At 33.0% G+C, this 17689-nt stretch overlaps 1 protein-coding gene across 1 annotated transcript in view; it reads right to left on the bottom strand.

The window, feature by feature from the left end:
* The window catches only part of LOC6037933 (A-kinase anchor protein 9), a 104574-nt gene that overhangs the window by 19581 nt on the left and 67304 nt on the right, over positions 1-17689 (bottom strand). Inside the window, 7 exon segments of the mRNA XM_038260873.1 lie at positions 1997-2518; positions 4434-4628; positions 8625-8684; positions 9192-9359; positions 11816-11838; positions 11841-12933; positions 12991-13116. Coding sequence (XP_038116801.1) covers positions 1997-2518; positions 4434-4628; positions 8625-8684; positions 9192-9359; positions 11816-11838; positions 11841-12933; positions 12991-13116 — 2187 coding nt within the window.

Here is a 17689-nt window from a genome sequence, read left to right as displayed (position 1 = left end):
ATTAATTTCCGATTATCTTAAATTTATTTGTTTAAACCTGAATTTTGAACTATTTGTTTTTAATCTGTTTTTAATGTTTGTTTTCATGTTTTAAGTTTCAGATTTTTCAGTTTTCAGGTTTTGAATATTTTTATTTTCAGATTTAATTCTTTTTATTTTTTTTTGGTCACAAAATTAAATGATTATTGTTATTGCTTTTCCTTCTGTTTTGTTTCCTTTCGAGATCCGTACTAGCCTTATAGCTTTGTTAGATTTTTAGCAACTTTTGTAATAGGTCTAATGATGAAATTATAATATCTAAAGCATTTTGGGATGCTTCTCCTTCTATTTTTTGATAATTAAAAATAATGTTTTCAATGCTGTAGAGCGAATAATTTGATTTGACTCTCAAGACACATCCCGTGTGCATTACGATGCCCGAAAAATCACAAAAATATCTTTTTTTCGAATAAAGTTTTTAAAAATCATCCTTCGCCATGCACACGGGACTAGTTCAACAAGAATTCACCAACATTTTGAGCCGAATTAGTCAAAGCAGTATTGAGATATCGTTTTTTGAAACTGATAATATCAAACAGCTATATCTCCGCAATGATACAGCCAAATGTCTTCAAATTTAATTTTTTTTCTCGTTGAAAATATGTATTTTAAAACCCTGAAAACTAATGCATCCATCCCGGGAATTCCCAGTACAATAAGCCCGGGATTTTTCCAAAACCGGGAATTCCCAAATCATAATTTTCATAATTTGTCCCGGGAATTCCCGAAATTGAAAAAATACGATTTTAAATTTAAAAAAAATATCATCTTAAATTATTTTTCATCAAACACCGGAATCAAAACAATTAGTACACCGATTTCCAAATTTATTGCTCTGAAATCTCCTGTACCTTTGCAGCCTGTATTCCTGATTTTCCCCAGTTGGCGGTAGTAACTTAAAGATGATCAGAAAACTATGTTTTATACAAATAAGACATTCATAATTAATCTTAAATTTTACATTGACTGGTATCATTTTATTTCTAGAAATTTATATTGAGAGCATATGAAATAAATAAAACTGTGGTTTGTCGCTTCTCGTTTTGTCGACATTTTTAAAGAAATTTTTCAAGCTTTTATAGTTATGGCATATTAAAAAAACGTTTTTGCCCAAAAATTACCTCTCGGTAAATCATTTTCTAATATTTTTGTTGGAATTGCTCGAAAAGTCCTAAATGTACGAATAACATTTTTTTTTGTGATTCGATTATCCAAAGTGAATTTTTTCCAAGGCCTAACCGTACAATCGTCTGGGCTGTAAAACCGTTACAAATTACTAACACACACCAACTGAATTCCTGAGGTTTTTAGTTTTGAATTCAAATGTGCTGTTTTGCGATGTTGTGCCCCAGCATAAAATGCTTGACACTTCAAAACTTTTCAAATACTAGCGGTCGATGTTACTAAATCGAAAAATACCAAGCAAAACTGTCTTACAAGACACTGGCGTTTCACGTTTTGAAATTCCGTCACCTTGCTGCTACGTTATGTTACCGATAATTGACTTTGACCGAAACCTACATTTAGGAAGCGGAGGGGAAACCCGTCAAAAGATGTCGTAAATTCGTCTTTCACCTCACCCAGCGCTGAACCTTGGGCTGATGTTGGCCGAGACACGGCGGCCTCAACTCTTAAAATGCGTGCGCTTCTGTTCTGCCCACGGGTAATAAGTTCGTTACGACTTCATATAGCAGCATCGGCAGCAGCAGCGCTTTGAATGTCACGGGAGGGCGCTAAAAATAAGTGATTGCCACGTTCGAGAGAACCCGAACTCGTCTCTTCTGAACTGACCACGTCAAATCCCGCTACCGCCACCGTGACAAGTAAACACATTTCACGCGATAGAGAGAGAGAGAGAGAGAGAGTTGGCGCGCACGAAAATGTTTACACAGAATGTCACGCAGAGCTCACGAAAAACAACATACAACTCTAGACTAAACTAGTCGAGTGGACTTACCGCATAGCTGGTTCGCACGCCGCCAATTTGCATCTCCAGATCGTTGATGCGTTTGATGGCCACTTCTTCGACGCGGGTGTGCCGGTGCAGTTTGTCGAAGATTCGCTGGACCTCGTCCACGGGCAGAGCAACCGGTGGCGGTTGGTTGACTTCGCCGCCGCCGCCGCTCGATCCGGTGCCACTTTCGTTGGACTTTTTCCTCAGGTGCAGCGGGCTGTCCTGGTTCATGGAGATGTCCTCCGAGGGGCTGCTGCAAACGAGCGAGGCAGCCGAGTTGGAATGCAGGGTTTCGAGATTTTTGGTTTTGCGCTCGAGCGTTTCCTCGATGTCGCGCAGTTGTACGGTCAGGGCTTCTAGGACTAGGCTCTGCTCGACGCTTGGGCGCGACTGGCGCAGCTCCTCCTCGAGCTTGGCGATCTTGTCGTCGTACCCGCGAACGGCCAGGTCCGTCTTCATGCTTTCCATCTCCTGGTGGAGGGATTCGTTCTGGCGGTTCTGGGCGTTGATGTAGTGCTCGAGCTCCTGTGGGGTGAATTTGTTACAAATATTAATGAAAAATTCGAATTTGATGACCAAACAAATTGTTCTAAAAATTTAAACCATGTCTCGATTTTTTTTAAATTCTTTAATCCTAAAATTCTAAAATTCTAAAATTCTAAAATTCTAAAATTCTAAAATTCTAAAATTCTAAAATTCTAAAATTCTAAAATTCTAAAATTCTAAAATTCTAAAATTCTAAAATTCTAAAATTCTAAAATTCTAAAATTCTAAAATTCTAAAATTTAAAATTTAAAATTTAAAATTTAAAATTTAAATTCTAAAATTCTAAAATTTAAAATTCTAAAATTCTAAAATTCTAAAATCTAAAATTTAAAATTTAAAATTCTAAAATTCTAAAATTTAAAATTTAAAATTCTAAAATTTAAAATTCTAAAATTCTAAAATTCTAAAATTCTAAAATTCTAAAATACTAAGATTCTAAAATTCAAATTCTAAAATTAAAATTCTAAAATTTAAAATTTAAAACTCTAAATTCTAAAATTTAAAATTTAAAATTCTAAAATTCTAAAATTCTAAAATTCTAAAATTCTAAAATTCTAAAATTTAAAATTCTAAAATTCTAAAATTCAAATTCTAAAATTTAAAATTTAAAATTCTAAATTCTAATTTCTAAATTCTAAATTTAAAATTCTAAAATTCTAAAATTCTAAATTCTAAAATTTAAAATTTAAAATTCTAATTCTAAAATTTAAAATTCTAAAATTTAAAAATTTAAAATTCTAAAATTTAAAATTCTAAAATTTAAAATTCTAAAATTCTAAAATTCTAAAATTCTAAAATTCTAAAATTCTAAATTCTAAAATTTAAAATTTTCTTAAAATTTAAAATTCTAAAATTCTAAAATTCTAAAATTTAAAATTCTAAAATTCTAAAATTCAAATTCTAAAATTTAAAATTTAAAATTCTAAAATTCTAAAATTCTAAAATTCAAAATTCTAAAATTTAAAATTTAAAATTCTAAAATTCTAAAATTCTAAATTTAAAATTTAAAATTCTAAATTCTAAAATTTAAAATTTAAAATTCTAAAATTTAAAATTCTAAAATTCTAAAATTCTAAAATTTAAAATTCTAAAATTCTAAATTTAATTCTAAATTCAAAATTCTAAAATTCTAAAATTAAAATTTAAAATTCTAAAATTTAAAATTCTAAAATTCTAAAATTCTAAAATTTAAAATTCTAAAATTCTAAAATTCTAAAATTCTAAAATTCTAAAATTTAAAATTCTAAAATTTCTAAAATTCTAAAATTCTAAAATTCTAAAATTTAAAATTCTAAAATTTAAAATTTAAAATTCTAAAATTTAAAATTCTAAAATTTAAAATTTAAAATTCTAAAATTAAAATTAAAATTCTAAAATTCTAAAATTCTAAAATTCTAAAATTCTAAAATTCTAAAATTCTAAAATTTAAAATTCTAAAATTCAAAATTCTAAAATTCTAAAATTCTAAAATTTAAAAAAAATTCTAAAATTCTAAAATTCTAAAATTTAAAATTCTAAAATTCAAAATTTAAAATTCTAAAATTCAAAATTCAAAATTCAAAATTTAAAATTCTAAAATTAAAATTAAAATTAAAATTCAAAATTCTAAAATTCTAAAATTCTAAAATTCTAAAATTCTAAAATTCTAAAATTCTAAAATTCTAAAATTCTAAAATTCTAAAATTTAAAATTCTAAAATTCTAAAATTTAAAATTCTAAAATTTAAAATTCTAAAATTCTAAAATTCTAAAATTCTAAAATTCTAAAATTCTAAAATTCTAAAATTCTAAAATTCTAAAATTCTAAAATTCTAAAATTCTAAAATTCTAAAATTCTAAAATTCTAAAATTCTAAAATTCTAAAATTCTAAAATTCTAAAATTCTAACTTCCTACCTTTATCTTGGAATCCAGCACGTGTTCGTTGACGGACTTGCCGTCGATCTGCGACTCCAGCTCGGTGATGATTTCCCGCAGTGTGAAGCCTTTGTCGATCGAATCCTTCAGGTCGGCCTCCAGCTTCCGAATGCGGTCGTCTCGTTCGGCCAGATGTGCGCCAAGTTCCTTGCTCTGCAGCTCCACCGCTTCCAGCTAGGCAAAGGATTAGGATATTGAGGTTGATACGGGACTACCTTTTGCCGATTGGCATAAAGTTATTACACAGATACATTTAGAGGAATTTGCTTACAATCGATCATGCACATGGTTTAACCTCACACATCAGGAGCACGGAGAGGGGGAGCTGGGGCAAAATCATTCTCACTCACATTTAATGCTTCGTTTTATTTTTCATGTTTTAAACCGAATTTCGGTTCATTCTAATAATATGTTTCTATTGGGTTCACTAAAAGCGGTATGGTTTGGTGAAAAACTACCATTTTGTATTGTATGTTTTGTTTGTTCAAACTGGAGCGGATGCATCGAATTTGCACTAAAAGAATGAAATTGAAAGTTTAAAATTGAGGGAAAAAAGGTAGAATGTAGTGAGATATTTAAATTTAAAAGATGATAGATGAGTTCAGATGCTGGATGAAAGCCAAGCGCGAGCAGTAAGTTTATGTGTACGTGTAAAAAGTACAGTGCGCGCGTGAGTCTGTGTGTATGTACAATATCGATGCAAACAGAAAATACGATCATGTTGTGCTGGGATCAGAAAAAATAAATTATTTTGTATAAACTTTGGCACCATTATCTTTTTTTTTCAAAATGTTGTTGTTATGATCAATGTATTGTGTCAATATTTTATCCTATTAACATAAAATTTCACCAAAAAAGCTTTTCAAACAGTATTTATCAGGTCCACCCAGTCAGTTTATATGAGATATTGAACAATTTACTGAGAAATGTTTGCACTGTAAACATTGCACAAAAAAGTTTTTTTTAAAAAGAAAAATTATAGAAAGCAACAACTTTTGGCTGGTTGAGAATTAGGGTGGTTCACGATTAGAGTGTTTCCGAACATTTATGGAATATTTATGGTTTGCAAATCTAAACAACTTTGCTCAAGACAACAACATTTGGTCTCACAATCTACGCCTTTTATGATTTGTCGCGGGTGACCTTGAACGGCCATGATCAACGACGACCAACTTTTTCAAAACTTTTATTTTCGTAAAATCGCGATGGCTCGTGATGATAATATAAAACTCCGTATTTTTTAAAGCAACATTTTAGTTTTTATCTACTCTAAAACATTGTTATGGTCTTAAAAATTACCCTGCAAAGTTACAAAAAACACGACATATTAAAATGAATTTTTTTGTTTTAAATGAAAAAAAATAAAAGTACATTAAATTTTCCATAAAATGACATGACCCAACATTTTTTTTACAGTTGAGTAACGAAAAATGGTAGAATGTTTGAAACTATTTTTTTTTGTATTTTTATCGATGAAGCTCGGAATCGCGATCAGGGACAAAAGTCACCCCTTAAGACATGCAAATCGAAGAGTGGTCGAGGCAACTTTTTTCGATTTTTGTGTGAATTAGCGGAGAATTACCCCTATGAGCAATTCCAGCTCAAATCAGGAATTTTCCTGGTACTTTTGTACCCGACCCTCTCCGATTTCAATGAAAGTTTGTAGACATGTTATTCTAGGGCTACATAAGCCATTTTTGTGTATATGGAGCCAACAGTACTCGAAAATAACATTTGAGAAGGGCGTAAGGTATTTAAATGTTTTTGTATTTTGCAATTTAATAATTACTGTATCTCAAAGCCGTTGCATCGTATCAAAAAGTTGTCAAAGACAAACTTGTAGGAAATTGGACGGGTTTTATGAAAAAAATACACTGAAACAAAAACACACGCCACTTCCATGACATTTTTCGATTTTTAAGTTTAAAAGTTAAATTTGAAGGTGATGTCACGATTTTTTTTTGCTCAAAATTTTTGTGGAAATACCCTAAGATGTTACCAAAAGACTGACGAAAAATGCAAGATGGTATGTCTCTCCTAAAAAAATACAAAAATCATTTACTAAAATTGTTTTTTTTTTGAAAAGTGGTCTAAACGTCAAAATTTTTAATAACCGGTAGTGGGAATCGATTTCCCAGACAATTTTACATAAAAGACTTCATAATGACCATTGTCCTATGTCCAATCCTTGGGAAGTTAAGCGGATTTAAAAATAAAAATGTTGAAAAAAATGTTTTTTTGTGGTTTTTGGCAATATCTATATGACAGACTTGGTTTTTCAGTATCGTAAATATTTTTACCGGAAAGCTCGTCCAAGATTTCTAGAACAAAGTACACTCAACCCCCGGTGGTTGGTCACATTTTCGTTTGACACTTTTTTAGTTTGTACCCCGTTGGTTGGTCAAAGTCAAACTAAAAAGTGACGAACTGTCACTTTTTACACGGCGCTCACGCACACTAGCAAAACAAACGTTTGGTGATGTGTGTGAACTCCGTTTAAAAGAGGTGTCAAACTAAAAAGTGACCCCGTTCGTTTGACAACAATTGGTGTCAAACCACCGGGGTTTGAGTGTACTGCATGTTTTGGGCTAATTTCGCTACCGGTTAGCGGGTATTGGATTAGACCACACACAAAGTACTGGATGTTTTGGGTTTTTTTTCTGAAAGAGCACACGATTTTGAACCTGCATTCATTACTCAAAAGTGGTGAAAATGCATATGGGATATTTATGCGATTAGGCAGTTAATTGGTCATAACTTGAGACAGAGTAGCCAGATCTATTTTTTTAGAGTCGTTTAGTGAGGTGGTCATTACTTGAGCCAGGATTGCACAAATCTCGATTCGTTTGAAAGGTCTTGCGATTCCCTAACTAACGATGTGTAATAGGCTGAAATTTCAGTTGTTTACTGATACATGAAGGTGGATCTACGAGATTTTTGAGTAAACGTTTATGTGATGAACTGTCATTTTTTACACGGCGCTCACACTCACTATAAAAACATACGTTTGATAGTGTGTGTGAACTCCGTGTAAAAGGGGTGTTAAACTAAAAAATGACCCCATTCCCATTGACAAAAGCTGGTTTCAAACCATCGGGGTTTGAGTATATTGCCATTCAGGAATGATGCTTTTGCCATTATCTAGCTATTATCTAGCTAGACAAAATTAAAAGCTGTTACACGGTCATATTAAGAGCGTGACCAAATGATCAGGGTCAATAGGGGCATCTTCTGGTAAGGTGGACATTAGAGTGGTCCAATTTTTAGGGTGGCTCAACATTTTTATATTCACGGGATGATGAGAATGCGCTTTGATTTCTTCAGGAATGCTGTAGGAGCCGTCATTTTGAGCTAAGCTCTATTTTCAAATCGGAATTTTAAAGAGCCATTTTCATGCTGTTGTTTTGGATTTTTCTTATGAAAAAAGTTGGAAAAAAGTAGTTTTTATAGCTTTATCAAAACCGGCTTTCTATGTAGCGAGTTGGAGTCTTCTGGACACTTGTTGAGCTCATAAAAACAAAATTTTCAATTCAAAAAGATCGACAACTGGTAAATTTAAACGACCAAAATTAACTATTTTGCAATAGAAATGTTCTTTTTGATGGCTCAACAAATGTTCTGTCAAAGTCGTAAAAACAAATCTACTGGCGTCATAAACAAAAACATTGAAACATTTTATATAATTTGACATTTGTGATAAGCAAAAGGTAAATGTTAAAAAAGGCATGAAATATGATTATTATTTACCTAGATTGTTTTACAAATTTTCTGAGCCTGAATCTTGTTTACAGTTGGACAAAATTGTATGTTTTGTAAGACTGACAGGAGTGAGGGATCTCTAGTTGTAATATGAGTGCATTGGTACCATGATGAGAAGTGTTAGGTTAGGAAGCTAAATTTAAATAATAATGACAAAAACAATAATTACCCAAGTTAAGTCAAATGAACAATTAATACTAATGAATGCGTTTATCAAATATCAACTTTTAGTAACCTGTTAGGAGTGAGATGATTTTACCCTTCGCTGATCGTTAATCCATGTTTTATTTAGTTTATATAATTATAACCTTCACCAAAACCCAGCATTTTATGTTATAGCTAGTTACGCTTCAGAGAAATAATCTACAAACAATATGGTACATAAAGAAAAAGAAAAAAATCTACACTTACTTTCACAATAATCTCCCGATTATCGATATCACAACTACAACTGTCACACAAAAATCCTTCCTAATAATACGTAAAAAAGGGGAATTTATAAAGATGGTGTATGTATAAAAGAAAACAGGTTAAATGTACACAATAGTGTTGTCGCCGTTGTGATGATGTTGTGTTCGAAGGGTCGACAAACGGTGCACGTGGTATGGTGTGCGTGATAGAAGAAGAAGAAGAAAAAGACAAAAAGCCAACGTTGTTGTATACAGAAGGTGTGAATTGCGGCAGTTTTTGGTTTGAGTGCAAGCGTTGAGTGTTGGTTTTTTGAAAGTGGGGGAAAAAAAAGAAAAAAATATTACATTTGTTAGTAAGCTGATTTCGGTGCAGTTTTCGTTTTGTACTGTTCAAAAATTACGTGTAATGTGATTTTGTTAGTTGAGAATTGCACTCTCGTTGAAGGTGCCGGTGCAGGTGTGTCTCGAAAAAACTTTACAGCAGTGTTGGTGTGAAATGTATTACACATACATTTCAGAGTGGGTGGGTGAGTGGGTAAATATACCTTCCAAATCAAATCACTCTTACCTCTTTGGTGGCCCGTTCGAAGCTCACTTTGTCCTTGTCTTTTTCGCGGAGCTGCGTTTTAAGCCGTTGAATTTCCTTCACAAACTCGTCTCGTTCCTGTTCCCGCTCGATGGCTTGCTCCTCCAGGAACATGCGTGTCGCTTTGAGCTGTTTGTCGGCGGCTTCGATCTGGGTCGGGGCGGATGGTCGGACAGAAAGCGGTTAAAGATGAGTGAAAAGCCGAGCGAGGTTTTTGTTTTTCCAATGATTGCGTGGGTGGGCGTTGATGGTAGATGGAATTTAAAAAAAAACGAGGGGGAAAACAGAGAAAATCACAATTTAAACTTTGCAGCGAGGTGACTTGAAGGGGTAGGACATCAATTTATACACTCAGGTGGAATGTTAACATGTGTATGAGGTGTTAGAACACGAGAACACTATAGGACAAGAAGCTTTTAATTTGTTTCGTAACACTCATTCCATTTTACAACATTTGATAATATTTTTATGTAGTTTAGTATTTTTTTAATGAATCCTAAGTCATTACAAATATTTTTTGAAGTTTATTCCCTCGGTTCTGACCAAAGTCGAGGAAGGGGGAGCAAAAATAAAAAAAATATAAAAATTGTAATTACAAGTCATGTTGTCATGAAGCCTTATCGCAAAACTTGGAAAATATTTACATATAATTGTTAGTTAATGATCCAAAATTCAAAAATTATAAAATTCATTTTTTTTAATTCTAAGATTCTACCATGTTAAAATTCTAAAAATTCAAAAAAAATGTAAAAATTGTATTTTTTTTTATTTTTTTTTAATTTTAAAATTTTTTAAATATCTAAAAATTCTGAATTTTTTTTTTTTTGAGATTTCTGAATAATTTAAAAATTCTAAAAGTTCAAAAGTTCAAAAAATTCAGAAAATTCAGGAAATTCAGAAAATTCAGAAAATTCAGGAAATTCAGAAAATTTAGAAAATTAAAAAAATTCAGAAAATTAAAAAAATTTAGAAAATTAAAAAAAAAATAAAATTCTACAAATTTTGAAAATTCTAAAAATTTTGAAAATTTTGAAAATTCAGAAAATTGTGTTAATTGTGTTATTTTCTCAAAATACTAAAAATACTAAAAATTCTAATTTTTTAAATTTTTAAAAAATCTTAAAATTTTGAAAATTTGAAAATCAAATTTAGAGTAGGTAAAGAAATAAATATCACTTATCACTTTTTTCGAGGCAAATTCCAAGCCGCATACTAGGCATAATATAATAAAAAAAAAATAATAATTAAAAATCTGAAAATTCTAAAAATTTTGAAAAATCTAAAAAAAAATAAATTCTACAAATTTTGCAAATTCTGAAAATTCTAAAACTTCTTAAAATTCTAAAAATTCTAAAAATTCTAAAAATTCTGAAAATTCTGAAAATTTTAAAAATTTTAAAAATTCCGAAAATACTGAAAATTCTGAATAAAATTTTGAAAATTTATAAAATCTGAAAATTCTGAGAATTCTAAAAATTCGGAAAATTCTAAAACTTCTAAAAATACTAGAAGTTTTAAAAATTCTGAAAATTCTAAAAATTCTGAAACTTCGAAAAATTCAAAAAAAAAAAATAAAAAATCTAAAAAATAAAAAAAAAATCTAAAAAATAAAAAAAAAATCTAAAATTTAAAAAAATTCTAAAAATTCTAAAAAATCTAAAAATTCTAAAATTTCTAAAAATTTTAAAATTTAAAAAAAAATAAAAATTCTAAAAATTTTAAAAATTCTAAAAATTTTTAAAATTCTAAAATTTTTAAAAAATCTAAAAATTCTATTTTTTTAATTATAAAAATTCTTCAAATAAAAAAAAATAGAAATTTCTAAAAATGAAAATTTAGAAAATTTTGAAATTCTAAAAATTCTAAAAATTATAAAAAATAAAAAATAAAAAAAAAACTAAAATCTCTAGAAATTCTGAAAATTTGGCAAAATCTGAAATTTTTAAAATTCTGAAATTACTAAAATTTTTAAAAATTCTTAAATTTTTAAAAAATTTGAAAACCTTTAAAATTAAAAAAAAATTAAAATTCTGAAAATTCAAAAAAATCAAATAAAATCTAAAAATTCTGAAAATGAAAATTTTGAAAATACAGAAATTTCAGAAAATTATGTAGGTTCTAAAAACGAAAGATAGTGAAAAGAATCGATCTCGTTTGAATTTCTTTCTCAGTAAGTGCGTGAAAATCTTTTAAAGAAGATTGTTTCACCGCTGTCTTTTTTAACACAAAAATACACATAAATCTGACAATATATGTACAATATATAATTCGAGTACACACAATTGCCTCAGAAGATGACAATGAAGAAAACAAGGTAACAACAAGCAACATGGTTAGTTAGTAAACAATGATTTCACAAACACGAAAATGCAACGAAACAAAACAAAACATAAAATATACCAAAATTACCTTGTCGTACAACTCGTTAGTGCATTCCAAACTAATGCTTTTGGTGCTGTCAATAACTTTCTAGGAAAATGTTCAAACGCAAAAAAAACGTGTGTCAATTTTGAATACTTGTGTTTGTGTGCAATTAAAACGACGAGACGGTGTGAGCGTTCAGGCAACCATGCTGTGGTATCGAATTCTTCCCCAACCATACTCACTTGCGACTGCAGATCGACCTTTCGCGCTTGCCGTCGTCCATGTAGCGTTCACCTTCGCGGCAAAAGTCCTCGACGAGCTGGAGCAGGTTGGCGGCAGCGGCGTTGTCCACCGTGTTGTCCGAGGCACTGCTCAGGACATGTTTGGAACGGTCCAGCAGCTCTACGAAGCTGTTGGAAGGTTGGTGAGTGCACGGGATCAGGGCGTTCGTGCCGTAACCTTCGCTGAACTCGACCCGTTGACTGTTCAGCTCCAGCAGGTGCTGCTTGGTTTCGTTGAGTTCCAGGACGAGGCTGTTGTGGCGGGTCAATGTGTCGGCCAGCTCAGTTTCGAGGAGGCGCTTTTCATCCTCCGTTTTGAGCAGACGATTTCGCAGCTCGTGCAGTTGAATGTTAAGTTCGCCACTGGATTGGACCGTGGTGAGATCGGTTGGCAGACTGCTCGTGGCAGTTTGCAGCTTCGGCACGACGCCTTCAACTTCACGCACCATGTTTTCGTCAAAGGAACGAGTACTTGCGCCGTCTTTTCTGCTGTTGCCACCCCGTTTGAGTCCGTCTTCCTCTTCACAACTGTCACTTTTCACCGAAGCCTTGTCTAGATCTTCATCTTTCGTGTCTGCTTTTCGCGTGACCTTTTCCGACAACTTCAGCAGATGGACGGCTTCCAAGCGGAGTCGCTCCAAGCATTCGTCAAGATTTAGCGAACTTCGTCCAGTTTCTTCCTTCGAAACGTAATGCAACAGCGAAGGGTCTTCGATGATCGACGCCAACCCGGAAACATCCGGCGTAAACTTGTGCAACTTCCGGCCCGTCGAACACGTCGACGCACCCGTTTCGTTCAAATCAACGGCGAGCGTTCCGTCCAACGTTTCATCCCCACCAGCGGCGACCGCGATACCGTGCTTGTGCAGCTCCCCAATCAGGGTGGCGTTCAGGTCGTCTTCGCAGACCGTCACATACTTGACCAGCTCACCCAGCACCGAGCGCAGCGTAGACGACAATTCCCGCAGATTGTCTCGCTCGCTGATGATTTTGTCCAGATCGCGCGTCGAATCGAACGTCGACTGGCGCTTCAGCTTCCACTGCAGTTGCTTTTCAAAGTCCGCCTTTACTTTGGCCATCTGGAATTAGATTCGAATTGTAACGAGAAGTTTCATCAAACAAAGTCAACACTGTACCTCTTCTTCATGTTTGATCTCAAGTTGGGCGATTTCTAGCTGACTCTTGGCGGTAAACTTCTCCCTCAGCAGAACCAGCTCCGGTGGCCAGTGGCTGTCTTCGACGACGGTGTCCGTTAGGAGGGCCTAACCAGAAAAAGAGAAAACAATACAAGTTAGTTTCAACTTGCACCTAATGTGTAACTTCATTTCCGGTTGTAAAATTATAAATAAAACAAAATTACGCCATGAATAAGAACAACTGTGAGAACGTTAAAAGCAGGGGATCAAAACAAAACCAAGACAATGATTTACAGCAACGCGAAACGAAATGTTGTGCTGCTACTTAACCAGTTTGGTTGGCCCAAACGATTCATTCATAAATTTGACTATCCATTCGTTAGCGTTAACGTCGTCGGTAGCAGCAGTGATTCGAACCAATTGTGAAAACTTTTCTATGGGAATTGACATGTGGAACGCATTTGGGACACTTGAAGGCGCGCTGTAGGACAGCATTAGATTGGGTGTTGATTTGGTGATTCTCAGCGGAAGCAATTTGGGAATTGTTGCGAGGAAGTCGACGATGTTTGCAACTTAACAGTTTTTCGTAATGAATGTTTGCAAAAAAACTAAAAATTCAGTTAAAAAAGTCTTTTTGAAAAATATGGAAATATCACTTAAAAAATCATAACATTGAAATTAAAGTGATTTTATGAAAACGTTACGTTTGCCTCTCGTACTTTTCTGACTAGAAAAATTGTTCTATTGAAAGCGCTATTCCACTCAAAAATCAAAAATCAAATTATTCGCTCTACAGCATTGCCTTGGCGTTCTCGATTGCGAGATTCCTACTCAAAACTAGGTGTCCGAAGGCTTGATTGTTGAGGCAATTGCATACCTCTTTTTACACCTAAGCATCCCCGGGATTCGAACTGACGACCTTTGGATTGTGAGTCCAACTGCCTACCAGCGACTCCACCGAGACCTACACCTGAACTGAGCTAACGACCTAACCCTTTAGGTTAGACCGGGGCCAACATTGACTTCCCCGTCCGACGGAAGGCGTGGTCAGACAAATCTCGTCTCGAAAAAAAGCCACCGGGACCGTCTGGGATCGAACCCAAGCCGACTGGGTGAGAGGCAACCACGCTTACCCCTACACCACGGTTCCCGGCGCTATTCCACTATGTATGAGAAACAAATAAATAAAGTTGCAATTTTTCGTGCTGACAGTTTGCCAAATTCGCAAACAGGGCAAAATGTATAAAGAATGCAGGCTGATGTTTTTTTGCAAACAAATGCAGGAAAACAAACAAAGCAGGCAAACTGTCAAACAAATGCGTGCTTGTTTCTTTGTTTGCCTTAGTTGAATAGTTCCTTGAGCAATAGAGGAAAAAATCGTGACGTCAGTAATGAACTCAAATCACTCAAAGTTCATTTTGTGAGTGACTTTAACATTTTGGCCTAGTTTGACAGCTACATTGTCCCCAGTTTTCTGTGGGAGAGAAAAGGAGGCGAATACTTTATGAAAATCATACCTGTCAAAATTCCTAGCCTCAAAATTTTGTCGCTAGTTGCTTTTCTCCTCTATTCGCCCAAGACTGAACAAAAATATGGGACATTTTCATTTTTGTATTTTTTATTTGGATGAAACATTGTGTGTAGTTTTTCTGACATTCGTCCATGCAAGTCTCCATAGAGTTATCTAAGCCTGAGTTGACACACACTAGCATATCATTTGTTTTGCTGTCCGGTACCAAATTTAAGATAAATCTTTTTCGTGTACATACAAAATGATATTAAAAAATTACAAATCTGTACCTGAAAAACTGATTTTTTAAATTTCTGATCAACATGGTGTCTTCGGTAAAAAAATAATTATCAATTTATTTCGACTTTCAACACAAAAATAAATTGCGCAAAATTGCCATTTTTGAAATGTTTTGGATGACGTTGGTCAAAATTCATTTCGCAATGTAGTTTTTTTCGATGTTTTAAAATCAAGTTAGCAATTGAAAAGTACATAACAGAAATTTCGATATAGTGCTCCTTTTTCAAGGTTTAGCCATTATTTAATTTTTTTGTTAGGTACGTATTTTTTTAACTTGGTGAAGTCATGCTCAAGCTTGTTATTGTGCTATTTCGAAATAAATATCTTTTTACGAAGAGATCAGAAAATTTCCTATAAATTTGCTGCAATGGCATTGCAGATTGGACCAAGCATTGCTGAGATGCAGCCTCTGAAAAAAAGAAACATGAATAATGAGGTTTTCTCTGATACATCACCAAAAAGCGTCGATTTTCAAGTGACGATAACTCAGCAAGCATGCGTCCGATTTTCAATGTCTAAAATAAAAAAAAAGCTGATCTCTGAAACAAAAATAAACTAAAATTTTAAATCATTCCTTACAACTGGAAAAAACCCGAAAACACTAATTTTATACCACATTTAACTTAAATAAACAAAAAAATCACCTTTTTAGAAAAATCTAATAAATTTGATGCAAAATTAATCGCTGAAATTCATCACATGTCATTATCATTACTGAATTTGCAAACCTTGGTAAAATCCAAAAAAAAAATTGGGACAAGTCTTACCGTTTCAATAATGTTTAAAGCATAAAATGAAATCCAACCAATGTCTCCCCGGGTTGCGAACATCACTGGAACAACAGTGCATCGAAAAATTCTTGTTGAGTTTCTTGATAAGTTCAAGGAGGCATTAGACTATGCCAAACAAACTCGAACTTTTTCGTGTTTGACAGTTTGCCAAACTCGCAAATAAATCCAAATGTATGCAGGCTGACGCTTCTGCAAACAAATGCAGGCAAACGACCAAACTGTCGAAAAAAAAAAAAAAAAATGCGAGTTTGTTTGTTTGTTTGTCATAGTCTAATACCATCTTAAGACTTTCTAGTTAGAAATTAACCAACACATTCAAAGTAGTTCACATGGCAGCGGGATGTTTGTTAGCATCAGATTTGCTATCTCTTTCTAGCATAGTTTTTGTCAGGCGACTTCCGGCTGTTTTTTTTACTGATTGCCCGATATGACCACGTCGCATCTTGATCATTGTTTGCATCATGACACTGTGACGAGAAGTTCGTCATTTTTGGGTTAAATTATATTTTTTTCACTGAGCCTAGAATGCATTATACCTCCTTCAGTCAATTCTTACAATAGAGCAACTCTCTACGAAACCGGCCGATTTCGACCATTTTTATTTTTTGTATTTTTTTATTTGACTTAAACTTTGTGGGGTCCTTCCTTATGACCAAATAAGCTATTTTGCGTCATTGGTTCACCCATACAAGTCTCCATACAATTTTGGCTGCTGTCCATACAAAAATGGTATGTAAATATTCAAACAGCTGTAACTTTTGAGTGAATTTTCTGATCAATTTGGTGTCTTCGGCAAAGTTGTAGGTATTGTTGAGGACTTTGGAGAAAAAAATAGGTACACGGTAAAAAAAAAATTGCAGATTTTTTGATCAACTTTTTTTTCACTTTTTAAAAGGGCCAAACATTGAATATTACGCCCATTTCAAATGCTAGTCTTGATTTAAAAATTTTCAAAATATTTTTTTCGAAAAGATCGGAAAATTTCACGAATTTTTTCTTGTATTAACATTGAAAATCGGACCATTAGCTGCTGAGATATCGTCATTAGAAAATGGTGGGTTATTTTGGTGAGACTTAGAAAACTTCAATTTTCGTGTTTCTTTTTTTTTTGAAGCGGCTCTATCTCAGCAACCCGAGGTCCAATCTTTAATATCTCTTAGACAATTTTGTAACAAATTTTCTGAACTTTTCAAAAAAAAAAATATTTTTAGAAATGGTCACTCATGGTCACTATTTTTAAAAATTGAAAAACTGCAAATATTTCGCTAAAATCAAACTTTCGGCGGCTATAGCTTGAAAACGGAGCCCTTTATCAAAAAATCTGTAAAGTACTTTTCGATTGCAAATTCAATTTTGCATTAAAAAATAATGTCAAACTTGTTTTTTCATGAAACTTCGATTTTTTCCAAATATCACTATTTTTTCAAAAATTCATAACTCAGCGGCAGATTTTTTGACCATGTTTCCAATACGTATTTTGGGAAATTGAGTTTTAGTAAAAAAAAAAGTTGATAAAAAAAATCTGCAATTTTTTTTCCGTGTACCTATTTTTTTCTCAAAAGTCCTCAACAATACCTACAACTTTGCCGAAGACACCAAATTGATCAGAAAATTCACTCAAAAGTTACAGCTGTTTGAATATTTACATACCATTTTTGTATGGACAGCAGCCAAAATTGTATGGAGACTTGTATGGGTGAACCAATGACGCAAAATAGCTTATTTGGTCATAGGGAAGGCCCCCACAAAGTTTAAGCCAAATAAAAAAATACAAATAAAATCCATTTCCGGTTTTGGTAGAGAATTGCTCAAATAGTTAAGATGGAATTAAACTGTAACATTTGTTTATTTGTACTCGTACTTTCAGACAATTAGCAGTGTTTGCGAGTTTGGCAAATTGACAAAAACGAAAAAGTTCGCGTTAGTTAGTTTGTTTGTCATAGTCTTATACCTGCTCATGTTTGTCATAGTCTAATACTTTTTTCCATCATGGGCTATCACAAACTCAAATCGATATCTCAGCAACTAATGGTCCGATTTTCAGTGATAAAATATGAATCATTCGTGAAATTTTCCGATCTTTCCGGAAACAATACTT

Source organism: Culex quinquefasciatus, chromosome 1, assembly GCF_015732765.1.
Source record: "Culex quinquefasciatus strain JHB chromosome 1, VPISU_Cqui_1.0_pri_paternal, whole genome shotgun sequence".
NCBI classification, from domain to species: domain Eukaryota; kingdom Metazoa; phylum Arthropoda; class Insecta; order Diptera; family Culicidae; genus Culex; species Culex quinquefasciatus.
Note: the sequence above shows the minus strand (reverse complement) of the source record. Positions and strands in the feature narration are given on the sequence as shown.